The 14,472-nt window shown below is 42.4% G+C and overlaps 2 protein-coding genes across 2 annotated transcripts; one reads left to right on the forward strand and one right to left on the reverse strand.

Moving 5' to 3' along the window:
- Positions 1 to 273: 273 nt before the first annotated feature.
- On the forward strand, positions 274 to 6,994 carry dram2b (DNA-damage regulated autophagy modulator 2b). Its single transcript, XM_015958486.3, has 9 exons — positions 274 to 391; positions 2,123 to 2,164; positions 2,788 to 2,944; positions 3,359 to 3,426; positions 5,292 to 5,434; positions 5,520 to 5,697; positions 5,777 to 5,859; positions 5,982 to 6,074; positions 6,179 to 6,994. Exons 3-9 carry the CDS (start codon positions 2,814 to 2,816, stop codon positions 6,305 to 6,307), a joined length of 825 nt encoding a protein of 274 aa, XP_015813972.1. The 5' UTR covers positions 274 to 391; positions 2,123 to 2,164; positions 2,788 to 2,813; the 3' UTR covers positions 6,308 to 6,994.
- Positions 6,995 to 9,178: 2,184 nt separating this feature from the next.
- Positions 9,179 to 12,813, reverse strand: c3h6orf89 (chromosome 3 C6orf89 homolog). Its single transcript, XM_015958485.3, has 8 exons — positions 12,664 to 12,813; positions 11,306 to 11,571; positions 11,067 to 11,232; positions 10,571 to 10,719; positions 10,236 to 10,387; positions 9,846 to 9,981; positions 9,609 to 9,732; positions 9,179 to 9,486 (listed from the first exon to the last, which is right to left on the reverse strand). Exons 2-8 carry the CDS (start codon positions 11,492 to 11,494, stop codon positions 9,404 to 9,406), a joined length of 999 nt encoding a protein of 332 aa, XP_015813971.1. The 5' UTR covers positions 11,495 to 11,571; positions 12,664 to 12,813; the 3' UTR covers positions 9,179 to 9,403.
- Positions 12,814 to 14,472: the final 1,659 nt, after the last annotated feature.

Raw genomic sequence — 14,472 nt, forward strand, 5'->3', positions numbered from 1 at the left:
GGCAAATCTTAGCAGATCATTAGTCTGGTTGGGGTGTAAGAAGGGAAGTTCCTGGTCTGTTTGTGTTTTATTACACTGACCTGATTACTAACGTAGCTTTATTTGCCCATTTATTATTTTCTTCTGCTAAAACGGGTGTGTGAATACAAGCAGCGCTGCCTTTTCCTTATAAATTATAATAAATGTGTAACTAATATGTAAGTGTTGCTGTGCACCTGTAATAGTCGGACGGTTTGCCTGCGAGTCAGAATTCAGGACAGAACTCCCGTCTTTGGAAGCAAGTGCGCATGCGTACGTCAGTGAACAAGGAAGCGCACTGAGGTTATGAAATTTCTAAGGAGAGTAAATCGATGTTTTTCTCCTGGAGGGGGGGTCTCGGAAACCATAGAAGGTTCGTGCAAACATTTTTATCTTTAAGTCACTTGTTCATGTAGTTGTGACACACAGAGAGAGATTATAATCCCTGGAAGACGCGATGAGCACGATCATCCTCCGGTTGTTAGCTGAAGTTGGAATAAAATCTTTAGTAGCAAGAGCGTTTAGTTAACTTTAGAAGCGTCATGCTTTCACCAGAGGCTTCCAGAATGTAATCAAGTTAATTCACTTAAATATTACATCGCATTTCCTTGTTAAAGGTCACGTTTTATTCACATAATCCGTTAAATGCTTGTTTTATGGTAGTTTTCTTGCAGTAAAAGTTCAGATGTTCTTGGATTTCTACGGTTTCCTTTCCGAGGAACAGGAAGTGAAACTTTAATGGTCTCAAAGTCAAACAGAAATCATTTTAAAACTCCTGGAGCGTTCAAGCATGTTAAAATGTCTATGCATCTTGTTTCCTCTAAAGATGTTGGTACCATCTTGAATAAATCCATGTTGTTGCTTTATAATTTCCAAATCTTTGATTTATAATTGCTGGATTATTTGTCTGTCACAGGTGCCAAAATGCCCATCCTTGAGTTCATGGTTTTATGTTTTCTTCTTGCTTGGTTGCACTTTATCATACTTGCGTTGCTTTACTGTTATAATAATAATAAACTGCTTGTGTTCTTTGAGTTTCTCATTAGGGATGGACAATATATCGGCATCAATATCGGTATCGGCCGATGTTGGTCATTTTTTAACATATCGGTATCTGTCCGATAAAAAAAAAGGGCTGATATCATCAACCAATATTTTTTCCATCTTGTCATTGTTTGTTTGCCTGTTTCAGAGGGTGAGGGGGCGATGTGTATCTGTTTAGTCATGTCACAGTGATTGTAAAGCGTAAATGTGTGTGGTGTGTGTACAAAATAACAAATTCTGCTTTAATAATTTTTATTCTATACAAAATCGGCTGATTTTAGAAGCATTAATGTCAGTATATAGATATCGGCCTTAACAGTGATCTTAATATCTGTATCGGCCCAGATATTTCATATCGGTGCATCACTATTTCCCATAATAAATAACAGTTGATGTTTAAGACTGGGTGACAAACCTTAAGAGCACTTGTTTGTTTATTTACTTCGAGCCTTATGTACACAAGCTGCATGCTAAATGAGTTTTGTTAGAAGGGTTAAGCCTGTGCTTCAGCCTTTAGTTTGGCCTTGTCCCATGCTATTTTATATGTGGTCTTTATTCTGTATGGAGATATTTGAATGCTAATCAAATAAATACTACTAATAATACTTATTTATTTAACCAGGTGAGTTGGTTGACAACCTGTTTTCATTTACGACGGCAGCCTGTCCAAGAGGCAGAAAGCATGAAGGCAAGCATGTTGCAAAAGGATAAAACGCTTGAACAATTTCAAACATAAACACCGCTGTCACACTGTCTGAAGCACACTGATCAGAAAGGCACTGAAGGCTGATAATGTGATGAGAGGCGAGTTTACATGGTGAGGGCTTTGGCAATAATCCTGGAGAGTAAATTACGAAGGAGTTTTGGGCTTGGTTGTTTTTTATATCACCTGATGCCATCCTGTAAGAGGAGTGAGGGCCAGTGTACGGATCCCAGTGATGTTCTGAAAGGAGCACTAATGATGAATGACATTAAGTTAATGGAGACATTTTTGAGATGTTCTAGAACAGCTTCCCAGTTTTAAGACGACCACTGAAGAATGTCTGATGATCTTTTGCAGAGGCTAAGTAGTGACACCTGACTGATACTCAAAGATAATCAGGTGAGTTTCAGTCAAAGCGGATGTGTTTCATCTAAAGATAATAATTATCACAGTTTTGGAAGAGGATTAGAGCCACTCATGGACGTAATTTTGGGGGGGGGACATGTCCCCCCCACTTTTTCCAAAGTCAAGTTTTGACCCCTGCACTTTTTACCATCCAAAAATAATACGCTATATTTAATTGACACTGGTTGAGCTGTAGGACCAAGCAGAAAACAACCGTTTGTGTTGAAGCCTGTTTCCCATTAGAACATACTGTAAAGATACCCCCCCCCCCATGTCCCCCCCACTTCTAAAGTGAAAATTACGTCCATGGAGCCACTGAATTTAAAAAAAACTGATTTTAATCTCAGATTTGTGAGATTAAAATCAGAATTCCTTTCCTTTTAAGTGGCCTAACCGTCCTCCATAAATAATAATGATAACCACTTAAACATTATCTGTGACTTTTCTAAACTAAATAAAGACATAGACACGACTTTTAATTTGAAGTCGACATCAGTGTATAAAATGAATCACTTCTCAATTGATACTGATGATGATGATGATAATACTGATGATGATGGGGATGATAGTGATGAAGATGATGGTGGTGATTATGGTAATGATGATGTTTCATACAGGACACTTAGTGAGAGGTGAGGGCACCATGTGGTGGTTCCAGCAGGGTCTCTGTCTCCTGCCTGCCGCTCTGGTCGTCTGGACGGTGGCGTCCTTCGTTTTCGCTTACATCACAGCGGTGGTTCTGGACCATGTGGACCCTCTGGTACCCTACATCAGGTCAGAGTCTAGAAGATCACTGAGGCCCTCATCACTACATCATTACTCCAGATTATCTATAAATGTTCTCTTAAGAAGATCTAATTGTTGTAGCATCAGAAACATTTATGTTACTGAACAAACAAGTTATGCTGTAAAATGAAAACAACCCTCTTCCAAAAGACAAATGTCTTATGAGCTTCCTTCAGACGTGATCAAACATGGATGTAACAAACTAACTTTATATTTCAGTGCAGACCACATCTGTGATGTCAAGATAAGGGTCAATGTTTCAATAGGGTTCACTTATTTCTGACTTTTTCTGAGTCTCATAAAAGGTTTTAGTGGGCAGGAAAAAAAAGCTGTATTTGTTGTTTATTTCCTTTTAGATCAATCAAATTTAGCAGCTTGTGTTCTTCAACGTGTGTGTTGTAGTGACACAGGAACTATGGCTCCAGAGAGATGTGTGTTTGGGATCATGCTGGATGTGTCGGCCTTTTTAGGTAACAACACACACACACACCATTACAAGTCAGTTATTCTACAAAGTTAAGGTGATTATCTAAATATCACACATATTTTGAAAATAGATGATTTTGTTGTAAAGGATTTTAAAATGTGATTTCTGTGTAACTTCTGTATGTATGGCAGTAATATTGATATTTAATGATGCACATAAGTTATTTGTTTTGCAACAGCTGTGATTTTTTTAAATTAAAGATGAAAAGTTAATCAAAAATCATTATTTTTAAATTTGAGAATTTTTAAATAAGTCCATGGCCCTCACTTATCAAATGAAAGGAAGAAAGAAAACAATCTTTTATATAGCAACTTCATATAAAAATCACGAGGTGCTTCACACAGACGCATTAAAGTATAAAAAAAATAAAAAATAATTTATTAAAATATGTTTAAAATGAGAAAAAAAATACCAAAATTTGATGAGAGAGAGAGAGAGAGAGAGAGAGAGAGAGAGAGAGAGAGAGAGAGAGAGAGAGAGAGAGAGAGAGAGAGAGAGAGAGAGAGAGAGAGAGAGAGAGAGAGAGAGAGAGAGAGAGAGAGAGAGAGAGAGAGAGAGAGAGAGAGAGAGAGAGAGAGAGAGAGAGAGAGAGAGAGAGAGAGAGAGAGAGAGAGAGAGAGAGAGAGAGAGAGAGAGAGAGAGAGAGAGAGAGAGAGAGAGAGAGGGAGAGGGAGAGGGAGAGGGAGAGGGAGAGGGAGAGGGAGAGGGAGAGGGAGAGGGAGAGAAGCTTAGACATCTCATGGGGCTTAAAGGGGATGTACGGTTGGATGTCATCTGCACAAAGATGGTAGGAGATTCCTTTGAAGGAGCTCAGGATGTGCTGAAGAAGCAGATAGAGGAGGAAGAGCAGAGGCCCCAGCACAGAACCTTGTGGGACACCACCTTGTTGAGGAAGGTGGTGGAGGACCTAAACTTGGAGACGGCCACAGAGAAGGAGCGCTCAGACAGATAAGAGGAGAACCACTCCAGAGCAGATCCTGATAGGCCAACCCATACCAACCATACTTACGGACAGATCAGTGCGTAGGACCGACTTTACGCATTGTGTGGTATTTACCAATTTGTACTTGTGCGTAGAAATGTTCCTAAACATAAGAACAGCTCTGATCATGCTTACAAACAGCATCTAGTGGTAGAACGGGGGAACTGCAGTACTGAAGGTCTCAGTCATCCACATGTTCCATGTCCACAAAGTATTTTGCACATTAAATAATTTTTTCAGTGGAACAAACAGCTTTTTTGCATAATTGATTCTAAAACCACCCCCCAGAACCTCTTCTGCTCCCCGATCACACACCCGTTGTCAAGGTAACCAGTCTGAATGACCGCTCAGAAGAGGCTGCACTCAGACGTTTTCAAATGAACTCCAAACAAAATTACTCCTTAAATGTAAATGAAACCTGTTACTCTATGATTTATCATATTAATTTATTTCTGATGGGAACCTCTCCTCTGTCCCGACCGCGTTTAGAAGCCAGTGTCTCCATCTCTCTGTCAATTAAGTTTCATTTTTGGGGGGAAATACCCAGGGAATCCCCTCAGGTGCTGAAGACATAGCATGGCCAAATATGGTTAATTGAGGGTGTTTCCGTATGTAAATGAACGAGAAAGGACACGAGCACCTGGGTATGCACAGGTGGGATTTATCATCAGGCGAGTGCGGAGGAACATGCGTACGCAAGGCCACCGCACATTTCATAAATCGGGTTTTTGACCGTTCATACACACATTCTGAATTTCATCTGTAGGAAGGAATTTAGTACAGTTTCTACAAACGTTTAATGAACGAGGGCCCAGGTCTGTGTGTGCACAGAGGATAAAAACAGGATGTGTCGTTGCCGTTTGCAGGCATAGCCACGGTGTACGTGCGTTACAAGCAGGTGGAGGCTCTCACTGGTGAGGATGAAGCCTGTGTTCAGAAACTCAACCTCGCGGGTCTGGTGTTGGGCTGGACCAGCTCCTTCGGGATGTGTGTGGTGGCCAACTTCCAGGTAAGTACAGCTGTTCTGGGGTCAGCTCACACACATCTGACCATGTTTCAGTCTTGTGTGTGTGTGTGTGTTTCTGTCTGAGCAGAAGACCACTCTGTTCTCGATGCACCTGGTGGGTGCCGTGCTGACCTTCGGGGTTGGGGCTCTCTACATCGTGATTCAGACGGTGATGTCACTCTACATGCACCCCCACGTCCACAGCAGGACCGTGTTTGCGGTTCGCCTGTGCATCGGACTCTGGACCCTGAGCAGCATCATCAGCAGTATCCTGACAGTCCAGAGTCTTTACTCATTTATACGCCTCATTGTGTGTTTCAGCTTTAATCCTTAACGGTTCTTCAGTGTTCGTTTCATCCGTCATCATGTACAGCATTCTCCGAGGCATCGACGTACCGCATAAACTCCACTGGACCCCAGGAGAGCCGGTCAGTAGTTATCTAGATGCTAAAACACACTCAGGGTTAGAAATGGAAGGATTTTGGAGTCGTACGATCTCTAATCAATAGATATTTAACAAACACGAACACCTGTTTTCTGCTCCCTTCAGGGTTACACAGCCCACATGTTCAGCACGGTGTCTGAATGGTCTCTGGCCTTCTCCTTCATTAGCTTCTTCCTCACTTACATCAGAGACTTTCAGGTATTTTGCCTGATTTTTGTCTCCATGAAGCCGAAATCAAAGCTCCCATTTTATTTGATGCTACATTTTGCTAATTTTATCAACTGATCTTCTTTTGTGTGAAGAAAATAAAAATGCGAGCAGAAATCGTCTTGCTGAGCAGCCACCTGTACAACTCGCCACGTGAAGACTTCCAAGCCTCTCAGCGTAACGTGCCCTCAGAGACCTCTCCGCTGCTGTCAGGAACCACATGACACCTTCACGCCTGCTTCTACGTCCATATTTGCGCTTTTCTTTTGACATTTACCGCTCTTTGTTTGGGGACTCTGGTGACTTTTTAAAAGCTCGGGGAGCCCAAGTGTGTTCTCCGTTCAGCTGTGCCGTGTGTATTCAGGTTCAGGGGTGGCAGCTGCAGGTGAGTTCACCTGAATCAGACGTTTTTCTTAAAGGGGATCTCCAAACATAAAGGTGGAGAGATGTTTTAGTAACTTTTACAATTTTCACTTAAATACTGACAACTTACCTGCACTGTGTGCCTTTTATTAAAGGTGATAACTGGGATTTATCCAAGTTTACTGGGCACCAATCATTAAGAGCACTCATTTATCTGTTTTAAAGCATTCGCACTTAAATTTCATGTTTGCTAAACAGTTTTTCTAAGACACACTTTCATTTACAGGGATTACATTCATTACTCTGATGGATCATAATCAGAAATGATCCACATCAGGCTCCAAACTGTAACCACCCATAAAAGAAAACTATACAAACAACTTTTAACTGTATTTATGATTATTTTACTCTTTAAAATGTGAATATTTGAAATAGGTGCTGTTAAAACTGTTTTACAAGGTGAAACGTTTGCTCTTTGTACTTTTCTGTTTTCTACTGAACTCAAGATCAGTCGAATAAAAACAAACGTGCTGTTTGTGCCACGATGATTCTAAGTTTTATTTGATGAACCCAAACATTTGTGAATATATAGAAACAACAGGTACGGAAGAGGATTGGGGCCACTGATATGAAATAAAAGAGAGAATTCTGACTTCAATAATTTTGAGATTAAAGTCAGAAGTCTCACGTTAATTCTTCTCAGTGAACCAAATCATCTTCCGTGTAACAGAAAAGATTCCCTGGTGACCAGGTCTCCATTCTCCTAAAGTGTGAGGTGAAATGTTGATTTGTTTTCTTCCTAATGGCTAAAATAACCCAGGATTCATTTATAAAATATTTCTGTATTAAGATAAAATGACAGAAATCAGAAAAGCAGTGAATAGATCAAACTGAAGACGGTTCCTGCTGTAGTTTCTGACACATAAATGATCAATTGCATGCTGGTTAAATTATCTATGCAGGAAAACACTCCATCCGTCAGCTCAAATCCCATTTAACAAAAATGCCACACAAAAAGAAGCCAGACTTGATTTAATTGTTCCTCAAAAGTATCAACTCTATGCAAATATATTATTTTATTCTGCTTTAGCTATAATGTCGGGTTTAAAGGCCTTTAAAATACATAAAACTTCTATTTAACTTTGGCAAACGTCATTCCGCCTAATTCTAAACAACGCACAAAATATGTTCTCCACTGAGACCTTCTCCTAAAACTTGGATAAAATATATTACAACAGATTTCTGTTCAAATCAAGGATTTGACTTATTTACAGAAGAATAGAGAGAGAGTTTGAGTCACATGGTGAAAGACTCAGGGCTACGGAGGCCCTGAGGGGACAAGAGTTTAAAAAGTTGGTTTCATGTGTGAACCAGATCTCAACAAGGTCCAGACTCAGATTTCTATAGGGAGTCGCTGCAGAAAAATATGAAGAGCTTTTCTGCCAAAACAGATCACCATTTTTGATCAGAATCACCAAACTTTGTTTCGACTGAAATCAGAAGAAAATGTTCCACGAGTTTCTGTCTGATGCACACAATAGAAGGGGTGTTCGATTCTGGGCCTGGAGGGCCAGTATCCAGCCCGTTGATGGCTTCTCTGCTCCAACACACTTGATTCTGTGGTTGACTCAATTGTTCAGCAGCTCATTAGGCTTGCAGAAGCCGGATTGAAATCAGGTGTGTTGAAGCAGGGTTAAAACTATGGCCTAGTCCACACGTAGCCGGGTTTCCCACCCCTCCAAAAACTTGCATCCACACCACCTCGTTTAAAAATAAAACTGTCCACACGTACCCGGATAAATACATTGTTAAGGACATGCCAGACCTGTAGGCGGCAGTACTTCCCCCGTTCTTAACTTCGCCCTTCGTCTGTGGTCTTCCGCAAGGAGCAGTAATTCCGCTTGCAAAAACAAACAAGCAAAAAGCGCTTGGACAATTGATGAAGCGAGCGCAGCTCTGAGGGCATCCATGCTGTCGGCTAGTGTAAACACAGGTCGCACACGTGATGTCAGCATTTTTTTTGTCGCGGAAAGTGACGTTGCTGACCTTAAAACTCCGGTTTTGTCTGTCCACATGCAGACACCCAAAACGGAGAAAACGCAGATCTTCACTTTGGCCGGAGTTTTTAAAAAGATCCGTTTTCGTGTGAAAAAACTCCGTTTTCATGTGGATGACAGGCCAAAACGTAGAAAAATATCTACGTTTTGGCAGATCCCCGGCTACGTGTGGACAGGGCCTAAAACACGCTGGACCAGAACCACTGGTCTATGGCCTTCTCTTACATAAAATCCATTAAAGATTTGATTTAATTAAAGATCAACGTCTAATTTAAATATGCACAAGTAAAACGTGCAGCAAGTGCTTTGGGTTCTGCACCAAAAATGTGTTCTGACCCTTTAATATCAGAGCGTGTGTGTGTGTCTGCAGCAGCAGCTGGTACCAGCAGAAGATAAAATATGGCGTCCTGCTGAAAGCCCCCTGCCCCATCCCGCATCACCTCTTCAACACCCTAAAGGATAATCATCACTGTGATTTCTCTGCCTGCTGTTCCGTCCCTCGTTCTTGGAGATATTTTTGGGACTTTGGCGCTAAAATCCATTTTAGTTTAATCGGGAGATGATTTGAGCAGTGAACTTGCTTTGTTGTAAGCAGTGGCAGTGATTCTGCATTCTGAGACCGATTCAGCTTCCTCTGTTCATTCTTCCTTAAGTGCTTAAAGCTGTGGCACAAACATGGATGATTTTCAACAACTTAGCAAAAAGACAAAGTGAGTCTTTAATCCTCGACCATTGGGGTAACCTGCAGGAGGTCCGGTGTTCCAGAGTGAGGTCTTATGTGCAGTGGGATTCAGTTCTCAGGGGTTGCGTCTCAGCGCTAGGTCCATAAGAGGCCGGTGGTGTCAAAAGGCAACACGCTCATACCCACGTGTCAGTCCTGAGCTCCTCCCTGCCTGAAGGCTAAAAGGCCGATCCATCACAGATGATATTCTGACCGCGTCCAGGGAAGAGCTCCATCTGCCAGTACCGAGGGTCCGCGTACACTGCACAGGTCCCGGAGATGGCCGCATCGGTGGTGAGTCAGTTAAATTCAACAAGAAACAGAAAATGTTAATAAATCATTAAACAGTATGGGAATTCTTCATATAAAGAATGTGAAGGCTACCCATGTCTCCAGGTGAGAGCCACAGGTTAAAGGAGCTGCAGTGTTTCTGGCACCGCTGAACCGGCAGAACTCGGACCGTCGGGAGTCCCTCTCCCACCACCAACCACCCCAGAACCCCGACGCCCTGAAACAAACAGCAGGTCACCACCAAAGACCTGGACCTTAGGAACAGAATTTGGCAAAGGCGAGAACTTCCTTGGACATCCTACGATTCCAAAGGACAACAGCCGGGCTCACCTTGCTCTGGGAGTTGGTGCTGTGGGTGACCAGGCAGCGCTGCAGGATGGTCCCAGCACTGTCCAGCAGGGGGCAGACTTCTGCCTTTGGGAAAAGCCACCTCAATACCTTCTCCCTGGTCCCAGAGCTGAACCTCCTGACGGAAAACAAACATTAAAGCCGCCATGAAACTGCCTCTAAAGTGATTTTAAACAAGACCAACAGGTTTTCCTGTGTTCACATCAGGAAAGAGCCTGGAGAGACTTTCCTCGTTTCCTCAAGCTTTGCTTGTGTTCTCCAACTGATTAGATATTTGGGGCTTTAAAGGGTTCTTTGCTCTTGTTAATGAAATAATTGTCTGAAGTCCTAAGAAGAAGTGAAACATCAACATCATTAAACCCAGATTCATACCAGAGCAGGGTGAAGTTAGCAGGACCCTGAGGAAGACCTTGGTTCTGGTTTTGCTGACCGTCATCTTCCTCCAGCAGGATGGACATGGAGTCTGGATAGGCCAAGTAGAGCTCCTCCAGCTGCTGCCGCTGGATGCTGAGAGACTCTCCACCCTGCAGGGAGATACGTTTCACAAGTCTGAGCCAACAGCTCACTCGTAGAAACCTATTTTACATTCATTCATCTCCAGGAGACTCCAAATTATATTTGGACAAAAATAACTCCAAGAAGACACGGAGACAAATGCTTTTAAAAACATCAAGCAAACTTCAGGTGGCCTCTCATCCAGCTCTGACCTTCAGCAGGATGAGCTGTGGCCCCCGTCGCAGAGTCACGGTCCCCCTGAGGCTCTCTGGGACTTCCAGCACCGAGGAGATCTCTGCACACCCGGAACAGTTGACCACACTCTGCCTGAGAGAACCGGCACTCCACCACTCATGGAAACCTGTGACACGGACATAAACTTGACTTGGATTGTTACTTCTCTGCAAGTTATTGATGTGTTGCACTTATAAATATGTTGCTTTTGTCTGGATATTAGGGCAGCCACAAGCTCACATTAGATATGAATGATACTAGCTGTTTTTGAGAATCGGACTGTGCAGCAAATGCGGCCGTTGTTTATGCTGAAAAGCGATCTCGTGGAGGTAGAATAGCCTAATAACCGTGCTTCTGCTGGTAGATACCAGGCCATTACGTACATCTGGCAGACTGACACAATTTAAAGCTGCAACACATCCTCAAGTGTTCTTCAAACTAAGAAAAATTTGTCAGAAACATCTTCAAACCCACCTCGCAGGTTGTACTTCTTGGCAATGGGTAGGGAGAGCAGGCGGACATGGGTGAGAGGGGACGACCAGTTGTAACAGCCCAGACTGACCAGGCCCAGCTGAGGGGCGCTTTGAGGGTACGTGAAGGCCATAACCACTGCCAGCAGCAGGCATATGGCCAAAACCAACTGTAGACAACAAAAACATTAAAACACCAGGAAAAAATTCTCTCTTTTGGCTCCTACTAAATCAGTATTTGACCTTGATGGTGACTCTCAGTAACGGGAACTGAGGAGGTTCTCTTCTGGGCTCGTTGGTCTCCAGGACCTGCTTGATGAACCTCTCAATCTCCCTCTCCGACATGCCGTAGCGGTAGCCCGACTGGCGGAGGATGTCGATGCTCTCAGACAATTTGTCATAGATACATGGCTCGCTCGTTGTCGTTCCCATGACAACGGCAGTGACAGCAGCTTCTTAATCAAACACGTGGACCTTCAGCCGGATCCTGGATCATGGTGTCAGCCCACCTGTAAAGTCAAATGGGATTAAAAAATCAGCACCAGCAGCCTTTGCATAATTTACACTGACGTTGAGGTCATTAATGAGTTTGATTTTTTTCATCAGAACTTTGTCACAAACCTGTCATCTCTCTGTCAAAAGTGACATCTTGGATTTTATTCTTTGTCAGAAAATTGCACAACTGAAATAAAAATCCCAATATTTAAAAGCATGGCGGACCTAAATCTGCTTCAGTGTCCTGAACAGCACAACAATTAGTTAAATATCTCAAATTTAGGGCTGCGCAGTGGTTAGAGCTGTTGCCTTGCAGCAAGAAGGTCCTGGGTTCGCTTCCCGGCCTGGGATCTTTCTGCATGGAGTTTGCATGTTCTCCCTGTGCATGCATGGGTTCTCTCCGGGTACTCCGGCTTCCTCCCACAGTCCAAAAACATGACTGTTAGGTTGATTGGTCTGTCTACATTGTCCTTAGGTGTGAGTGTGTGTGTGCATGATTGTTTGTCCTGTGTGTCTCTGTATTGCCCTGCGATGGACTGGCTCTCTGTCCAGGGTGTACCCCGCCTAATTGCCCGTTGGAGATAGGCACCCCCCCCCCCCGCGACCCTACGTGGACTAAGCGGGTTCAGAAGATGGATGGATCTCAAATTTAAAGAGTGAAATGAAATCAAACTCGCTGTATTTGTGTGGGGTGGACCCAAAGTGAATGACCACATTAGAAGCTGAATCCATAAGGTTAGTTGTTAGTTGCTGTTGAGACTGAGACCTATTTTAACCATGTTACACCACATATCGTGAACTATTACAATCTTGCTTAACCCACGGATGACCTTTGACCCTGCCAGTTGGCGAAGAGAGAAAAATTGTCAACATATGCAGAAAGCTGCAGGAGGCCACCATTGTTGTACAAACAGGAACCTGTTAGCGACAAAATACACAAACAAGATAACCGAAACCAAACCGAGGAAATAACAGACAGAGTGAAATTCACGAGCTTGTGTGGTAGACGATCAAAACCCGACCTGACAGTTTTGGCTAGCATATTTGGTAGTCCTGTCAGACTCCCCCTCAACAACAGCAGACTCATAAACATCCGGAATTCCCACCTTAAGGTCCAGCGTCCGACTGGGAAAATCCCCATTTTCACGCTCTTTCCTAAAATAGCTTGACTTTATCTAAACATATAAAAGAAACTACAGCTAGCTACACGACTGACACTCACACACGAGCATTCTTCTTCCTGAGGATAATTAGATGTTTGAACATTATAGGCGGTTTCGTACACTACCGCCCCCAGCTGGCGAGAAACCGGTACGTCACTGTGACATATCTATCTATCTATCTATCTATCTATCTATCTATCTATCTATCTATCTATCTATCTATCTATCTATCTATCTATCTATCATCTATCTATCTATCTATCTATCTATCTATCTATCTATCTATCTATCTATCTATCTATCTATCTATCTATCTAGTAATTTAGAATAATTGGAATAACACTACACTGAACTGTTTTTGTAATAATTTAAACTTTAGTAAAATAAACAAGCAACTTCTCAGTTCATACACTCACAGGGATGATGCTCGTAATGTTTGCAACTGAATTAGCTCCAGTGTAAGAGTTTTTCTAAGTCGCTCTAGCGAACATCACAACAGAAACTTTGCACAATAGTAAAAGAAAAAAAAGAAGGATTTTTTTGTTTTTGTGAAGCACCTTGTGACTTTTACCTTGAGAGGCACTATAATTTTACACACACACACACACACACGCACGCACGCGCGCGTGTGTGTGTGTGTGTGTGTGTGTGTGTGTGTGTAAAGACCTCTTCTCCCTGGCTCTGATTTGGGAGATTTTGATCCGAGTTACTGAAACGCTGCCATGGAGCTGTCGCTGCCCTTCTGACTTTCACTAAATGGTTTTGATTTGTGTTTTATTTAATTATAAAATCCCCCTAGGCGTTACATATGGGACTGAACAAACATGTTATCTGGTTTTTTAAGATTTAAGGCCTCCTCAGGTGTTTCCATAGGTGTGATAATGTGGATCAGAACAAGTTTCTTTCTGTTTTTACTCACCAGAGTCCTATTTTATCAGCTGAGTGTTTGATCTGAAAAACACCAGGAGGAGTTTCAGCATCTTCTTTGGAATTAGCAAACAAAAGAGATGCATCTGATCTTGTTTATCATTATTTTATTTACTCGTGGTTCACTTTTATGGCTGGAGCCTGCACAGTGTCTGTCCCATTGCTTGCACTAGCAGTAAGAATGTTTGATTACGTTATTACAACCAGAGATAATCACTGTTACAACACACCCAGAAGCTCAGTGACATCTTTAACCTGACCTCTTCCTGAATGTGTAATATCTGCTTCCATCCACAAGGTGGCACTGCAGCCTTTTCACCATGCTGTTTCATACCATTACGACACTTTCTAGACCCCCGTTTGGTTGTTGTACCATCAGGCCTCTTGCTAATTCACGTAACAGCAGCAAACATCTTTATTATGAGATGCTTAAGTAGCAACTAGCATGCAACAATTACATTTAAAGTTGGGGGATTTTTCTGCTTTGTACAAATAAACTTTAGTGTCCTTTCTGAACACCTGGAAATGCAGGTGTGTTTTAGACTATCGTAGATGCTGGGGGAGCAGGTTAAAGTTTGATTATTTATTTACACTCTGCCCTGTAATAATAAGGATTTAGATGATTAGCTCAAACAGGTCTGTTCAGTGGTTTTGAACCAACGTTCACTCAAACTGCCTCTGCACACATTGCTGCTTAATCTGGTCACTTAGTGAGCCTGAATTTGAGTAGCAATCACATCAAATCTCAATTTTTATCTCAAAATGTACCCTGCATTAACAAAAAAAGAACCTGCTTGAGTTTCTTCACTTGCATCCTGACCCTCT

Source organism: Nothobranchius furzeri, chromosome 3 (assembly GCF_043380555.1).
Source record: "Nothobranchius furzeri strain GRZ-AD chromosome 3, NfurGRZ-RIMD1, whole genome shotgun sequence".
Lineage (NCBI taxonomy): Eukaryota > Metazoa > Chordata > Actinopteri > Cyprinodontiformes > Nothobranchiidae > Nothobranchius > Nothobranchius furzeri.

Bases quoted from the DNA above. Each gene is read 5' to 3' on its own strand.
- dram2b (XM_015958486.3), top strand. From the start codon at position 2,814: ATGTGGTGGTTCCAGCAGGGTCTCTGTCTCCTGCCTGCCGCTCTGGTC. The intron at 2,945-3,358 runs GTCAGAGTCTAG...TGTGTGTTGTAG, and splicing joins CCTCTGGTACCCTACATCAG to TGACACAGGAACTATGGCTC. The intron at 5,860-5,981 runs GTCAGTAGTTAT...TGCTCCCTTCAG, and splicing joins ACTGGACCCCAGGAGAGCCG to GGTTACACAGCCCACATGTT.
- c3h6orf89 (XM_015958485.3), bottom strand. From the start codon at position 11,494: ATGGGAACGACAACGAGCGAGCCATGTATCTATGACAAATTGTCTGAG. The intron at 11,233-11,305 runs GTCAAATACTGA...TGTTGTCTACAG, and splicing joins TACTGAGAGTCACCATCAAG to TTGGTTTTGGCCATATGCCT. The intron at 9,487-9,608 runs GTAGCCTTCACA...GGACCTGTGCAG, and splicing joins GCTCTCACCTGGAGACATGG to TGTACGCGGACCCTCGGTAC.